At 52.5% G+C, this 14,767-nt stretch overlaps 2 protein-coding genes across 2 annotated transcripts in view; one reads left to right on the forward strand and one right to left on the reverse strand.

Moving 5' to 3' along the window:
* Positions 1 to 207, forward strand: part of LOC144948278 (acyl-CoA 6-desaturase-like) — a 58,927-nt gene extending 58,720 nt beyond the window's left edge. Inside the window, exon 14 of the transcript XR_013640128.1 lies at positions 65 to 207. The gene's annotated coding sequence lies outside the window, so the exon portion shown is untranslated. The remainder of the gene's footprint in view (positions 1 to 64) is intronic.
* IGSF22 (immunoglobulin superfamily member 22) overlaps positions 79 to 14,767 on the reverse strand; it is a 30,977-nt gene continuing 16,288 nt past the window's right edge. The window contains exons 15-24 of the mRNA XM_078877562.1: positions 14,458 to 14,754; positions 12,933 to 13,235; positions 12,161 to 12,334; positions 11,459 to 11,587; positions 10,527 to 10,847; positions 8,396 to 8,484; positions 7,074 to 7,266; positions 4,887 to 5,186; positions 2,325 to 2,651; positions 79 to 92 (exon numbers count right to left, since the gene is read on the reverse strand). Coding sequence (XP_078733688.1) covers positions 79 to 92; positions 2,325 to 2,651; positions 4,887 to 5,186; positions 7,074 to 7,266; positions 8,396 to 8,484; positions 10,527 to 10,847; positions 11,459 to 11,587; positions 12,161 to 12,334; positions 12,933 to 13,235; positions 14,458 to 14,754 — 2,147 coding nt within the window. The remainder of the gene's footprint in view (positions 93 to 2,324; positions 2,652 to 4,886; positions 5,187 to 7,073; positions 7,267 to 8,395; positions 8,485 to 10,526; positions 10,848 to 11,458; positions 11,588 to 12,160; positions 12,335 to 12,932; positions 13,236 to 14,457; positions 14,755 to 14,767) is intronic.

Consider the following 14,767-nt stretch of genomic DNA (forward strand, 5'->3'; position numbering starts at 1 on the left):
CCCCCCCCCGCTCCTCGTCACACATCGTCACAAATGTCTGACCCCCCCCCGCACCCCCCTCTAGGTGCGTGACGTCAATTATGGACGGCCCCCTGAAAAGTCAAAAGAGCCACAGGGCACATCAGTGGCGGGGGGCATCCACACCCAGCCCAAACGAAAATAAGTCGTAGCTAGAAGCAGCCGACCCCGTGACAACCTCCTTCGTACCAGGCGGCGACGGAGGGTGACGGCATCCCGGCGGGGGGGGGGGGGGGAGAGGGGGGGGGGGAGCGCGGTGGGGGGGGGGTGCGAACCGTCGGACCCAAACGAAGGCCGCGACACGATCGAGCGACCACCCCACCACCCAACCCATCGACCGGACGTTCTAAAGAGATGGGGGACAGGGGGAAGAAGACGGCTTTTGGGCTGCGACGATTGGGCGGTCGACGATCGGGGAAGGGCCGTCGCCCCCATCCCTTCTCGCCGTTAGTTTTCTCCTGCAAGAGAGGGGGGGGGGGGGGCAACGGATGGGGGGGGGGGGGTTAGAGATCCGTTGATACGAACGAACGATGCGTGCGTGCGTATGTACACGTGTGTTGAGGCTATACGGGGGATCTTTGTCTTTGTGTGTGAGTAAGTGAGGGTGAGAGTTGGCAGAGTCGGGGGGGGGGGGTACAGCTGGTGGTGCATTTACCGGTCATCTCAGTCCGGCAACCCATGGAACCTGCTGGGTCTGTCCCGTGACTTCCTTATTTTGCTGTCTTTTTTCTTGGATTTTCTGTTTGCACATCGTCACTTTAAGATGTTTTCTTGTTCATGTTTTTGTTTTGTGTTTGTTGCGGTTGCACCCGATTCAAGAGCCGAATGGCTCACATGGCTATAACTAATAAATTAACTAAAAATAAATAAGTAAAAACTCCTCTCAGCAGCGAGAGCCTTCGACACTTCCACGTGGCAGCCTCAAAGTGCACGTGGCCTGGCACAAGCGCCGTGGTGACGTCACCGTCACTTAGTGGCGAATGGCGGGTGTTGGTATTTGTGTCTGCGTGTGTGTTGCGTATGTACGCGTGTGTCGAGGCTATACGGTGGAACTTTGTCTTTGTGTATGAGTGAGTGTGGGTGCGTTCGTGTGTGAGTGTCGTGCCTGAAATGAATAGCCCTGGTGCGGTGTGTAAAGATCGCTACTAGGGAGACAAATACAGCCTGGCGTGGTGCTGACCACCCACCCCTTCTCGTATGGCAATGGCCTTCATAGGTGCTGCTACTCGCTAAACGCTCTTTACACCAATATTCTGTTAAGGCTATACGGGGGATCTTTGTCTTCATAGGGGGCCGTCCGTAAATGACGCCACGCGATTTTGGACGATTTTTGACCCCCCCCCCATCGTCACACGGCGTTACAAAAAGTCAGACCCCCCCTCAAATATGACGTCACAAAGCTCTGCCCCCCCGCCCAAAAAAAAAAATAAAACATGCTTCAAATAACTTTAAACTATTGTCATTGTAGTGCGTATTTAATGTGGCGCTGCACTCTGATGTTGTCGGAGAAAACATTTATTAAAAAGTCTATTTAATTAAGTAGAACGTGTTGTCTATATTCATTTAAAGTTGCGCATTTTGATGTGACGTCGCATTTCTCAAACCCCCCCCCCCTCGTCACACATCGTCACAAATGTCTGACCCCCCCTACCCCCTAGGTGCGTGACGTCATTCATGGACGGCCCCCTAGTGCAGTATAGCGGGTGTAGCGTGCTGCGCTAAGAATCCGAACCACCAGAGTTCGATTCCCGCCCACGGCCAACGTCGTCACTGGGAAGACAAAGGCGGCCGGGCGTGGTGCTGGCCACCCACCCCCTCGTGTGCCGTGCGGGCCTTCGTAGGTGCCACTCGCTAACAGCACATGCTCCTACATTCTGTTTAGGCTACAGGGGGCATCTTTGTCTGTGTGTGTGTGTCTGTGTTCGGCCGGATCGAGGGGGCTAAACAGGCGCGGCACGGGCTAGAGAAGAGATGGAGTGATGTGGTACAGGAGGACGTGGAGCTGAGTGGACTTGCCGATGACTGGTACCAGCGGTGTCAAAATCGGCCTCAGTGGAGGAGGCTCGTGAAGGACGCTACTGGGCAGTTGGAGGCAGTCGCCCTCCAACAACAACGGAGGGCGGAGGAGCGACGCTCACAACAACGAGCGGAGCGCCGGGTGGCTAAAGCACAGCAAGTTGGTACAGTAGGGGGCACAGGTGGTGCATCAGCCAGTCATCTCGGACATCTCGGTCAGTCGACCCGTGGCACCTGGGTCTGCCACTCACCAGTCACTCACCACTCACTCACCAGCCACCGCCACTCACCAGTCACGGCGAGCTTGCCCGAGCACGACGCCTCCCCGAGGTGGTTGGAGGCGACCGCCGAGTAGACGCCGCTGTCCTTGGCGGTGGCGAGCGCCACGTGCAGCGAGCACACGCCGTACGTGTCGCTGCACCACACATTGGATGTCTCGCTCACCGGCTCGCCGTCACACAGCCACGCGACGCGCGGCCGCGGGTTGCCGCTGACTGCGCAGCTCATCTTGACATCGTTGCCCGGCGGAGCCACGTGGTCCTTGAGGGGCAGCACGAACTCGGGCGCGAATTCACGCTCCTTGTCCTGGTACTGGTTGAGTTTGACCTCGAAAAGGTCTGGCCGCCGCCGCCGCGGTGGATAATGGTGATGATGATTGCGGCGGCGATGACGGCGATGATGGAGAAGATGATGGCGAAGATGATGGCGAAGATAATGGCGGCGATGATGGCGGTGATGATGGCGAAGATGATGGAGAAGATGATGGTGAAGATGATGGCGGCGATGATGGAGAAGATGATGGCAAAGATGATGTCGGCGATGATGTGAAGATGATAGAATTTGATGATGGCGAAGATGTTGGCGACGATGGCGGCGAAGATGATGGCGAAGATGATGGCGGCGATGATGGCGAAGATGATGGCGTTGATGAGGGCGGCGACGATCGTGAAGATGATGGCGAAGATGATGGCGGCGATGATGGCGAAGATGATGGTGGCGATGATGATGGCGTTGATGAGGGCGTGGACAATGGCGAAGATGATGGCGGTGATGATGGCGAAGATGATGGCGGCAATGGCGATGATGGCAAAGATCATGGCGGTGATGATAGCAACGGGGGGGGGGGGGGGGCGGTGGCGAGAATACGTTATTAAAGGTGTTATATATGGAGAGAGCCGGCAATAATAAACCTTTGCCCCAAGATCTGCAGTCCTCTACATGTTAAGGTGGTATAGGCCAATTAGTATAGAGGGCAATGATTGACTCTTGTCCCACAATGACCGAGATGACCGAGATGCACCACCTGTGCTGTGCCCCCCCCATCTGGCACACACAGTGTCACAACTACGCACGCATACAAAGACAAATACAAAAATCCCCCGTATAGCCTTAACAGACTGTTGGGGCAAGTGCTGTTAGCAAGCACCTGCACACTCACACAGAGACCCACAGACTCACACAGAGACCCACAGACTCACACAGAGAACCATAGACTCACACAGGGACGCACTTGCTGTTTGATATCCACTTGAAACTTCAGCTAACTCACTCACTCATCATCTCACTCAATTATTTACCCGCCGATTACCCACCAAAGTTTCCCGTATAGCCTTAACAGACTGTAGGGGCAAGTGCTGTAAGCGAGCACCTATGAAGGCCGGCACTGTGGAACACGAGGGGGTGGGTGGCTAGCACCACGCCAAGGCCTCCTTTGTCTTCCAGGTACTCATTTGAGGCTGAGTCGACTTAGGGGAGGCCCAGGACCGGTTCAGATAATCGTCACTGATGTAGGCCATGAGCTGGAATCAAATTCGGGTCACCAGGTTTGTAGCACAGCGTGCTAACCGCTACACTACCGCTCCCCACAGTGACACGCACCTACATATACATACAGTGACACACCTACAAACCCACACACAGTGACACACACACGGTGACACACACACAGTGACAAACACAGTGATACACGCACAGTGACAGACGCAGTGACACACACACGCATACCTGCTCCTTCACACACACAGTGACACACACACAGTGACACACACGCACCTACATATACACACAGTGACACACCTACAAACCCACACACAGTGACACACACACGGTGACACACACAGGGACACACACACAGTAACAAACACAGTGACACACGCCCTACACACACACCTATGCACACACAGTGACACACGCACGGTGACACACAAAGTGACACACACACACAAAGTTTCACCAAAACCAATACCACGCCATTCACCACTAAGTGACGGTGATGTCACCACGGTGCCTGTGCCAGGCCAGGTGCACTTTGAGGCTACGTGAAGTCTCGAAGGCTCGCTGACAGGAGGTCTCGGGACAGACCCAGCAGGTGCCATGGGTTGGCTGACTGAGATGACCGGTAGATGCACCAAATGTAACCCCTATTGTGCCATCTTGCTGCGTTTTAGCCGCCCGGCGCCTTGCTCGTTGTTGTGAGCGTCGCTCCTCTATCCTCAGTTGTTGCTGGAGGGGCGACTGCCTCCAACTGCCCAGTAGCAGCATCCTTCACGAGCCTCCTCCACACTCTTTGGTTCTTTCGGTAAAGTCACGTCTCCAGCAGACCATGCTTCCCCACCTGATGACGGACGCTTGTGTTGCACCCGAAACGTCGTGATTTATTTTATTTTCTACCTAGGTGACTTTACCGAAAGAACCAAAGAGTATGGATTCCTGCAGTCACGAAAGCTTCAAATCAAGATTGAGCCTCCTCCACACGCGCACACACACCTTCACACACACACAGTGACACACACCTACGTACCCACCACACACACAGACACATCGACGCACGCGCACGGTGACGCAGGACTCACTCTTCTGCTTCGGCACCTGCCACGCATCCTTGCAGTCGGTGGGCTGGCTCACGCCGAGGTCGTTGCGCGCCATCACGCGGAAGAAATACTTGCGGCCCGGCACGAGGTTGGTGACGGTGTAGCGCGTGTGAGCCACGCGGTCCGACAGGATGAACCAGCTCATGGTGCTCGAGTCACGCTTCATCACCACGTAGTAGACACGCTCCTCTGGGAGGTCGTCCGGCGACGGCTCCCATGTGAGCGTCACCGTCTGGCTGATCTCCTCCGCCAGGGTGATCTCGCCCGGAGGACGGGGAACGTCTGGCCAGTTGGTTGTGGGGATGGGCGGGGGGGGAAGTCGAAGGGATGTGGGACACACGGGGACACACGGGGACACACGGGGACGCACGGGGACACACGGGACGGTCAGTGAGACGGAGATGAGGCATGCGGCAGGTACAAGGAAAATGCACACAACAAAGCATTCATAGCGCGGCTTGAGCCAGTTGTAGCCATGGGATTCTTTTGTCCGTGTGCGTACGTGGAACTTCGTTCGCACCGTATGTGGCTAACCACGTCAATCGGACGTGTGGGGAAAGGGCAACAACACTAAACAATAACAAGTGGTTCTAAAGAAATTCATTTTCAAGTATCAAGATGTTGAGTGATACAACATCAGGCTTCAGCCTTTCTGGCATGAATGCAGGAGGTGTTAGGATGTTCGAACACCAAACAGATCCACCTATCGTCACTAAAAGGCATCGTCATCAAGTCTGCATGATCCACAAATCGTGCTTTTGGTGCATGAAAACCAACATTCTGTGATTGTAATGATGCACGCATCGTCCTTGGGACTGATTGGCGTACACCAGAGCTACGCCAGCCGTGTCTCACCGGTGTTAGACCAGTGAACGACGCCGTGAGACGAACAGCACGAGGGCAATGCAAATATCAAAGCATCAATGGCTCGGTTCGAGTGGTTGTAGCGGAAGAGCGTTCATTGCTTGTTTCTGTGGAATAGGTTCTGCGAACTCTCCTACCTCCTTCTTCTCATCTCTAACGAATTCCGCGGTGGATGAGTGGGCGATTGAGTGAGTGTGTGAGGAGTGTGTGGGTGGGTGGGTGAGCGGGCCAGTCAGCGCGTGTGTGAGCGGGGGAGCGGGTCGGTGAATGGTTGAGTGGGTAGGTGGGTGGATGAATGGGTGAGGGAGTGAGTTGGCGAGAGGGTGGAGGAGCGGATGAGTGTTTGAGTGGGTGGGTGAGTGAGTGAATGGGTGAATGTATGAGTGAGTGTGTGAGTGGGTAGATGAGTGGATGAGTGGGTGAGTGTTTGAGTGAGCGGGTGAGTGAGTGAATGGATGAGTGTGTGAGTGGGTAGGTGAGCAGATGAGTGTTTGAGTGGGTCGGTGAGTTGGTGAGTGAATGGGTGCGTGAGTGAGTGAGTAAGCACATGAGTGTTTGAGTGGGTGAGTGAGTGAGTGAGTGGGTAGATGCATGAGTGAGTAAGTGAGTGAATGGGTGAATACGTGAGTGAATGCGTGAGTGAGCGAGTAAGTGGGTGTGGGCGTGAGAGAGTGATTGAGCAAGCGAGCAAGTGGGTGGGTGGGTGAGTGTGTGAGTGCGTGTCAGTGAGAGAGTAGGTGAGTGAGTGGGGGAGTGCGTGAGCGAGTGAGTGAGCGAGTGTGTGAGTTTGGGGTGTATGCGAGCGAATGAGTAAGTGTCAGTGAGTGAGTGTGAGTGAGTGAATATGCAAGCGCGTGAGTGACTGAGTGAGTGTGTCAGTGAGTGGGCCAGTTAGTGTGTGAGTGAGTGGGTTGCGTGTGTGAGTGAGTGAGCAAGTGAGCGAGTGAGTGAGTGCTTGAGTAAGTGAGTGAAATAACGAGTGAGTAAGTGAGTGAATGTGCAAACGAGTGAGTGAATGAGTGAGTTAGTGTGTCAGTGAGTGGGCCAGTGAGTGTGTGAGTGAGTGGGTGCGTGTGTGAGTGATTGAGCAAGTGAGCGAGTGAGTGAGTGCTTGAGTAAGTGAGTGAAATAGCGAGTGAGTGAGTGAGTGAATGTGCAAACGAGTGAGTGACTGAGTGAGTGTGTCAGTGAGTGGGCCAGTGAGTGTGTGAGTGAGTGGGTGCATGCCTGAGTGAGTGAGTGAAATAGCGAGTGAGTGAGTGTGTGAGTGCTCGGTGCGACGCTCGTCAGCGCGATGATGCTCACCCGCGACCGTGACGCGGATCTTCATGGTCTCGGAGCCGGCCTCGTTGGCCAGATTGACGCTGTAGATGCCCGAGTCGGAGCGGTCCGCGCTGGAGATCACCATGTGGGTGCTGCCACCCTCCGTCGACACGTTGGCGCGGTCAGGCAGTGCCAGCGTGTTCTTCTGCCAGGTTACCGTGGGCGTGGGGATGCCCTGCAGGTGGGAAGGGAGGGTGGGGTGTAGCATCAGGGTCAAGGGGCAGTTATCAACTGTGTGTGCTGATCTTAGTGTAATGCATAGTGTAGTGTACGATGTAGTGTGTGTAATATTGAACCTCTTTCCCCCCCGTACATAGCCAACCACATTAATTGGAGGTGTGGGGGTGGGGGAAGGACAACAAACTAAACACAACAAGAACCACAAGCAGTTCTAAACAAATGAGCTCATCAATCTAGATGATGTAGAAGTGCATCGTACCTCCCAGTGGCTTGCTCATATTAGAATAAAAGAACGTTCCAGACAGCCGCAGAAGCAGCACGATGCGGTGTTCAAAAACGGCCACGTGGTCAGTTTGATGCCCCTGTGATTGGCGTCTGTTTGGTGTTTGAACATCGTTACGCCCCCCTGTATTTCTGCCAGAAAGGCCAGAAATCACGTTGTTGCTTTCTCATTCAACATCTTGCTGCAGGCGAAATGCTTCAACTCGCTGCAGCTGCTTAACCCCAGCTTACTACTGCATGGGTGTGCGCATTGCCCTTGTACTGCTTGCCTTTTCGTGGCGGCCTCTAGTCTAGCAGTCTTGGGACAATAATGCCATGGAGGAGGCTGTCTCTGGTGCAGGCCAATCACTTTCAAGGAGAGTGCGTACACTGACAAAGTATATTAATTGGCGCTTTTTTTACCACACGTATGAACACCTTGACACCCGCGGTATTGACGCCAGAAAGCATGAAATCCCCATCGAATTTCGATTGAAAGCTTTCGTGATTGCAGGGATTCATCGTCTTGGTTCTTTCGGTAAAGTCACGTAGAAGGGAAATAATAAAATAATACAAATAAAAATAATAAAATAATATAGTAAAATAAAGCAATAAAATAATAAAATTATATAATATAATAATAAAATAAAATATTATATAATTGTATTATGTTTTATTTGTCTTATTTTATTATTTCCCTTCTACATCACTTTACCGAAAGAACCAAGAAGATGGACCCCATCGTATTATCATTCAACATCTTGGTACTGGAAAAAGAAGTCCTGGAGCTGAGTGCCCTGTCGCTGCAACCAACGGGCGAGCGAGCGATCGATCAATCGATTGAAGGGAGCGGTGGTGCCTACCGAGAAGCGGACTGCCAGCCGCAGGGTCTCGCCAGCCTTGAGGAAGACGTAGCTCTGGTGGCGCGAGGTCAGGTGGAACCTGGGAGCGGCTGGGAGGGAGGGTAGCGGGGAGCGGGTGGGTGGTGGAGAGTTATCAGCACCGAGGCAAAGCGCCACGGGTAACCACCGGTCACCTCTCTCACAATTTGACATGTCTTTCATTTCCGTTTCGTTTCGTTTCTCAGTCCGCTTGTCCTATTGAGGTTTGCGGTGGCAACGTTTTGAGTAGGGCGGTCCAGATCTCCCTTTCCCTGGCGACAGACTCCAGCAGTACATTACTATACATTATAAACTACTCTACTTATCATTAGTATACACTGCTACAATATGCACTACTGTACACAACTATACATAACTATACACTACTACACTAGTATACATTATACACTACTACACTATACATTACTCGACACTATACATTACTATACACTACTACTCTATATACTACTACACTATACACTACTATATACTACTACACTATATACTACTATACACTACTATACACAGACTCTAGCTCTTCCTGGGAAATTCCCAGGCGTTCCCAGGCCAGTCGAGGGACGTAGTCCTGCCAGCATATCCTGGGCCAGCCCTGGGGTCTTTGCCCAGTGGGAAGTGCCCGGTAGATTCCAGGGGAAATCTACTGGGAGCATCCTGGCCAGGTGCCCGATCCACCTCAACTGGCTCCTCTCGATCCGGAGGCAGAGCAGTGACTCGACTCTGAGGCTCTCCCGGATTACTGAGCTCCTCACCCGATCACGGAGAGTGAGCCCGGCAATTCTGCGGAGAAACCTAATTTTGGCCCCTTGTACCCGCGATCTCATCCTATCGGTCGTTACGCAAAGCTCATGGCCATCATAGGTGAGGATGGGAACATAGCTCGACCTGTAAACCCAGAGCTGTGTTCAAGAGCTCAGCTCCCGCTTTACTCCCATGTCAAAACATTTAAACGTTCTTCATATATATAGAACAGAAGCTAATAAAAATTATATTTAGATGTTAATAAAAGTAGTCTCAATGGGGGGAAAGTATTGAAATGAATGAATAGATAAAAAAGATATAGTTTGTTTTAAGGTTAAACTTCTTTTTGTAAAAATATAGGAAAATAAGAATATGTTAGCGTGGCAAATTTGCAAGTATAATGAAATATACAAATATAAATACAAGTAATTGTTGATATTGGTGTCTCCCGGGGGAGGGGAGGCGGCATTGCGAGCACGCACACGCGTACACAAAGACAACATCCCCCGTATAGCCTTTAACAGACTGTCGGGGCAAGTTCTGTTCGTGAGCAGCACATCTGAAGGCCCGAACGGCAAACGAGGGGGTGGGTGGCCAACACCATGGCCGACCGCATTTGTCTGGCCAGTGGCGATGTTTACGCACCGCACTAGGTACTCATTTTAGGCTGAGGCCAGGAGCGGATTAGCCAATCGTCAATGGGATTGGGCTTGAGGGGGAATCGAACTCGGGTCGCCGGGTTCGTAGCGAAGCGCTAACCGCTACAGTTCCGCTCCTGACAGACACACACACACTAATACACACACACACACACGCGTGCGTACACACACTCAACACACACACTCCCAGCGTTGACGTGATGCCTCATTACAGCTGGCGGAGGATCGCTCCGACAAACTAAATGTCAAAGTCAGAGCCACTGCGCTGTGAGAGGAAAGCGTGTAAAGTTTGTATCTGTGTACTTTGTTGATATGTAAACCCAACAGTTTATCAGTTAAAAGCGTTACAAGGATAGGCATCCACACACACAGTAAAAATTTACTTTTATAGGTAAGATAATTATAATATTATTATAATATATTAGTATAATATAGTATTTCTAGATTTGAAGTTTTCGTGACTGCAAGGGTCCATACTCTTTGGTTTTTTCGGTAAAGTCACGTAGGTGAAAAATAAAATTAAAATAAATTAAATCACGACGTTTCGGAGGCAACACAAGCTTCCGTCTTCAGGTGGCACCGTCACAGCAAAATTAATTGATACAGTACGTGACTTTACCGAAAAAACCAAAGCGTATAATATAGTATGTTTTTGTTTGCCGATAAAAACGCCCTTAAATGTGTCGTTGTCTCACCAGGTGGTGGCATGGCCACCACGTACTTGTCCAGCTCCCTCGCCTCACCGACGCCGGCTTCATTCACGGCCCTGACACGGAAGAAGTAGCGGCCCTTCTCGCGCAGACCCGTGGCCGTGAAACGCGTGCCAGTCACCAGCTCCTTGCTGCAGCGCACCCATTCCCCGCTATCCTCGGAGCGCATCTCCACCACGTAGCCCTGTGCCTCGCTGTTGCCGCCACTGCCACTGTTGCTGTCGGCCAGCGGGGGCTTCCACGCGAGCGAGACGCTGGAGTAGGTCGTCTCGGTCACCCACAGGTCCTCCAGCTTGCCCGGAGGGTCTGCCGGGTACGGAGGGGTGACAGTTGGAGGGGGTCGAGTGGATGGATGGGCTGACTGAGTTGGGGTGGGCGAGTGAGTGGGTGGGTGGATGGGTCGGTGGTGGAGTGAGTGGATGAATATTCAAGTCATTGAGTGGATGGGTCGGTGAGTGGGTGAATGGATGGGTAGGTGAGCAGGTGGGTGAGAAAGTTGATGAGTGGATGAATGGGTCGGTGAGTGGGTGATTGGGTGAGTGGGTAGGTGAAAGAGTGGATGGGTTGGTGAGTGTGTGAATGGGTGAGTGAGTCGGTGTGTAGGTGGGTGAGTGGGTGGGTGAGTGGATGCATCGGTGAGTGGGTCACGTTTCGGGCGTGATTTAATTTAGTTTTCATTTATTTTATTTTTAACCGACGTGACTTTACCGAAAAAAACAAAGAGTATGAATCCTTGCAGTCATGAAAGCTTCAAATCTAGAGTGAGTGGGTGCATGGGTGGGTGAGTGGGTAAATGGATGAGTGGGTGAGAGGGTGGGTGAGTGGGTGGATGGGTCGGTGAGTGGGTGAATGGGTGAGTGAGTGAGTCAATGGGTCGCTGGGTGGGTGACCTAGCAGGTGGGTGGGCATGTGCTCACAGATGGGGTCGCGTGCCAGCACAGGTATCGAGGTGCTGCTGGGCGTCCCTGGCCCGGCCGCGTTGACGGCCGTCACCTGGAACTCATATTCCACATCCTCCGCCAGCTTCCCGGCCTCCACCTCCGTCCCTGCACAACAACACACAAAGGTCCCCCGTGTAGCCTCAACACTACCATCGAGGCAAGCCCTGTTCGCGAGCACCTCCTTAAAGCGGGTCTATGCCTGGTTAGTCGCACGGTGTTCTAACCTCTGCGCCACCGCTCCCAACTCTGTGCTACACGCAGACAGGCACAAACAGCCAGACCGCGTCTCCATGTCTCTGTAACCCTGTGTCTGTGTCTCTGTCACTCTGTGTCTCCACGTATTCTGTGTCTCCCCGAATGTCCTCCCGTGTCCCCGTGTGTCTCCCCGCATGTCCCCCCGCGTGTCCCGGTGTGTCTCCCCTTGTCCCCATGTCTCCGTGTGTCTCCCCGCATGTCTCCCGTGTGTCTTTGTGTGTCTCCGCGTGTCCCCACGTGTCCCCGTGCATCTCCCCGCGTGTTCCCGCATGTCTCCACATGCCCCCCCGCATGTTCCTCCGCGTGTCCCCGCGTCTCCCCACGTGTCACCCCGCATGTCCCCGTGTGTCTCTCCTTGTCCCCGGTGTCTTCGTGTGTGTCCCCGTGTGTCTCCCCGCGTGTCCCCCTCGCCACTCCGTGTACCCTGCACGAGCTGCGTGTTGACGGGCACCCAAAGGGAGCTGCCCTTCTTCCTGCGCTCCACCATGTATCCCAAGATGGCCGACCCGCCGTCGCTCTGCGGAGGCTGCCAGCTGAGCGTCACCGAGCTTTTGGTGACGTTGCTCACGACGGGGGCAGAGGGGGACCCCGGGGGCACTGAGGAGGGGGTGGGGGGAGGTTTCAACGCACAGCAGTGAAGACCCAAAGGTGTGGGACAACAACTTCGTGGTGATGGTGAATGTGATGAAGGTGGTGGCAGTGGTGGTGATGGTGGTGATGATTATGATGGTGGTGGTGTTTTTGATGAAGGTGGTGATGGTAGTGATGATTGTGGTTGACACAGTAGTGGGCACAGGTGGTGCATCAACCAGTTATCTCAGTCAGTCGACCTGTGGCACCTGGGTCTGTCCCGCGACCTCCTGCCAGCGGGTGTTCAACACTTCACATAGCGTGGCACAAGCGCCATGGTGACGTCACCACCACTTAGTGGTGAATGGCGGTTGTTGTTGTTGTTGATGATTGTGGTGCTGTTGATATTTATGTAGGTGGTGATGGTGGTGCTGATGAAGGCTTTGGTAGTGGTGGTGATGGTTACAGTCGTTCGTGGTGCTGCTGATATTGATGAAGGTGGTGGTGGTGCTGCTGATGAAAGCATTGGTGGTGGCGATGATCATTCTTGGCGCACCGCTGACATTTCCGACGATGTATGCCAGGCCTCCATAGCCCCCCCACCCCCCACCTCACCCCCTCTCACCGTAGGGCTCCCCGGCGTAGACCTCGGCGGACTCCAGCGCCTCGCTCACCCCCTCCGTGTTGACGGCGCGGATGCGGAACTGGTACTGCTTGCCCTCCTCCACCTTGTCGTAGGAGAAGGAGGTCTCGCTGCTGTCCACCTCGCCCACCTTTATCCAGGAGGAACGACCGACCTGGCGCCTCTCCACCACGAAGCTGGTGACCGGCCGCCCGCCATTGTCCTTGGGTGCCTTCCACTTCATGGTCACGCACTGGCCTGTCCGCTCAGTGAACTCCACGGGGCCCTGCGGAGGCTTGGGCACGTCTGTCGCCGCAGCCGCCGACAGATAAAAATAAAATATTAAAGTGTAAAAACAACGAAGCCGTAAAAACTATGAAAATATAAAAAAACTACGAACTGTAAAACTATAAACTATTAAAAAAAAAACATGACCTATCAAAACGATAAACTATACAAACCATCATCTATAAAAACTATGAACTATAAAAACGATAAAACGATAAAAGCTATAAAAAGAAACTATTAAACTATAAAAACGATGAACTATAATAGCTATAACCAAAAACTATAAAACATAAAAAAAACTATCAACTTTAAAAGTTATAAAAGATATAAAACGAAAAAAGCTATAAAATAATAACTATTAAACTAGAAAAAACTACGAACTAGAAAAACTATATAAACCATAAAACTATTAAAATCGCTGAAATATAAAAACTATAAACTATAGAACAAAATTAAAAACTATCAAACGATAAAAGATATGAAACGATAAAAGCTATAAAATTATATATTTTTTTAATTAAACTATAAAAATATATAAAGGAAAACTATAACACAATTAAACTATAAAACATTAAACAATAAATCTATTAACTATAAAAAAAACATGAACTATACAAACTATAAACAACTAAAGACTATGAAAACTGTTAAACTATAAAACAATTAAGCTCCCACTACTAAACTGTGTTGCTCTTTTTCAAAAGCGACACAAATAATAGCTCAACGAAGTGGCTTATCATGCGGAGGAGTGGAGGATTAGCGGAGTAGTAACGGAGGAGGAGCGGAGGAAGTATGGAGGAGCGCCCCCGCTCCGTTCCGTGGTCGCCCACTCTAAGTTGTTTATTAAGCAATGGCAGTTCATTGACAACCCCCTCCAGAACCACCACCGTAACCACCACCAGCACCATAACCACCAATACCAACACCCGTTATTCGCCACAAGTGACGGTGACATCACCACGGCGCCTATGCCAGGCCAGGTGGACTTTGAGGCCACGTGAAGTGTTTAAGGCTCGCTAACAGGAGGTCTATGGCCAGACTAAGCTGGTGCCATGGGTTTGCTGACTGACCACCACCTCCTACACTACCACCATCACCATAACCAGCACCAGCAGCAACATAAGCACAACCTTCACCACCTCCACCACTACCACCATCACCATTACCTACTCCACCACCACCTCCACCACGACCACCTCCACCCCAGTGGGTGTCTCGACTTAGCGTCCCTAGATCTCACCGATGACGTTGAGCTGCATGTCCACGCTGACAGAGCCGCAGGGACTCTTGAGTCGCAGCGTCACCACGCCGCTGTCCTCGCGCTGACAGTTGGCGCGGCAGAAGGAGGTCTGCGAGGAGGTGCGGTGGAGCGTGGTGCGGGCGTCCTCCTCCACCTCCAGGCCGTCCTTGAGCCACGTGATCTTGGGCACCGGCTTGCCCGTGAACGCGATGTCAATGAGCGCCGTCTGGCCCGCACGCACCGTGATGGGCTCGCGCATCAGGCGCTCCAGCAGGTCCGCGTCGATCTCGGGTGGGTCTGGGGTGGGGGG

The sequence above is a fragment of the Lampetra fluviatilis genome, chromosome 48 (assembly GCF_964198595.1).
Source record: "Lampetra fluviatilis chromosome 48, kcLamFluv1.1, whole genome shotgun sequence".
Lineage (NCBI taxonomy): Eukaryota > Metazoa > Chordata > Hyperoartia > Petromyzontiformes > Petromyzontidae > Lampetra > Lampetra fluviatilis.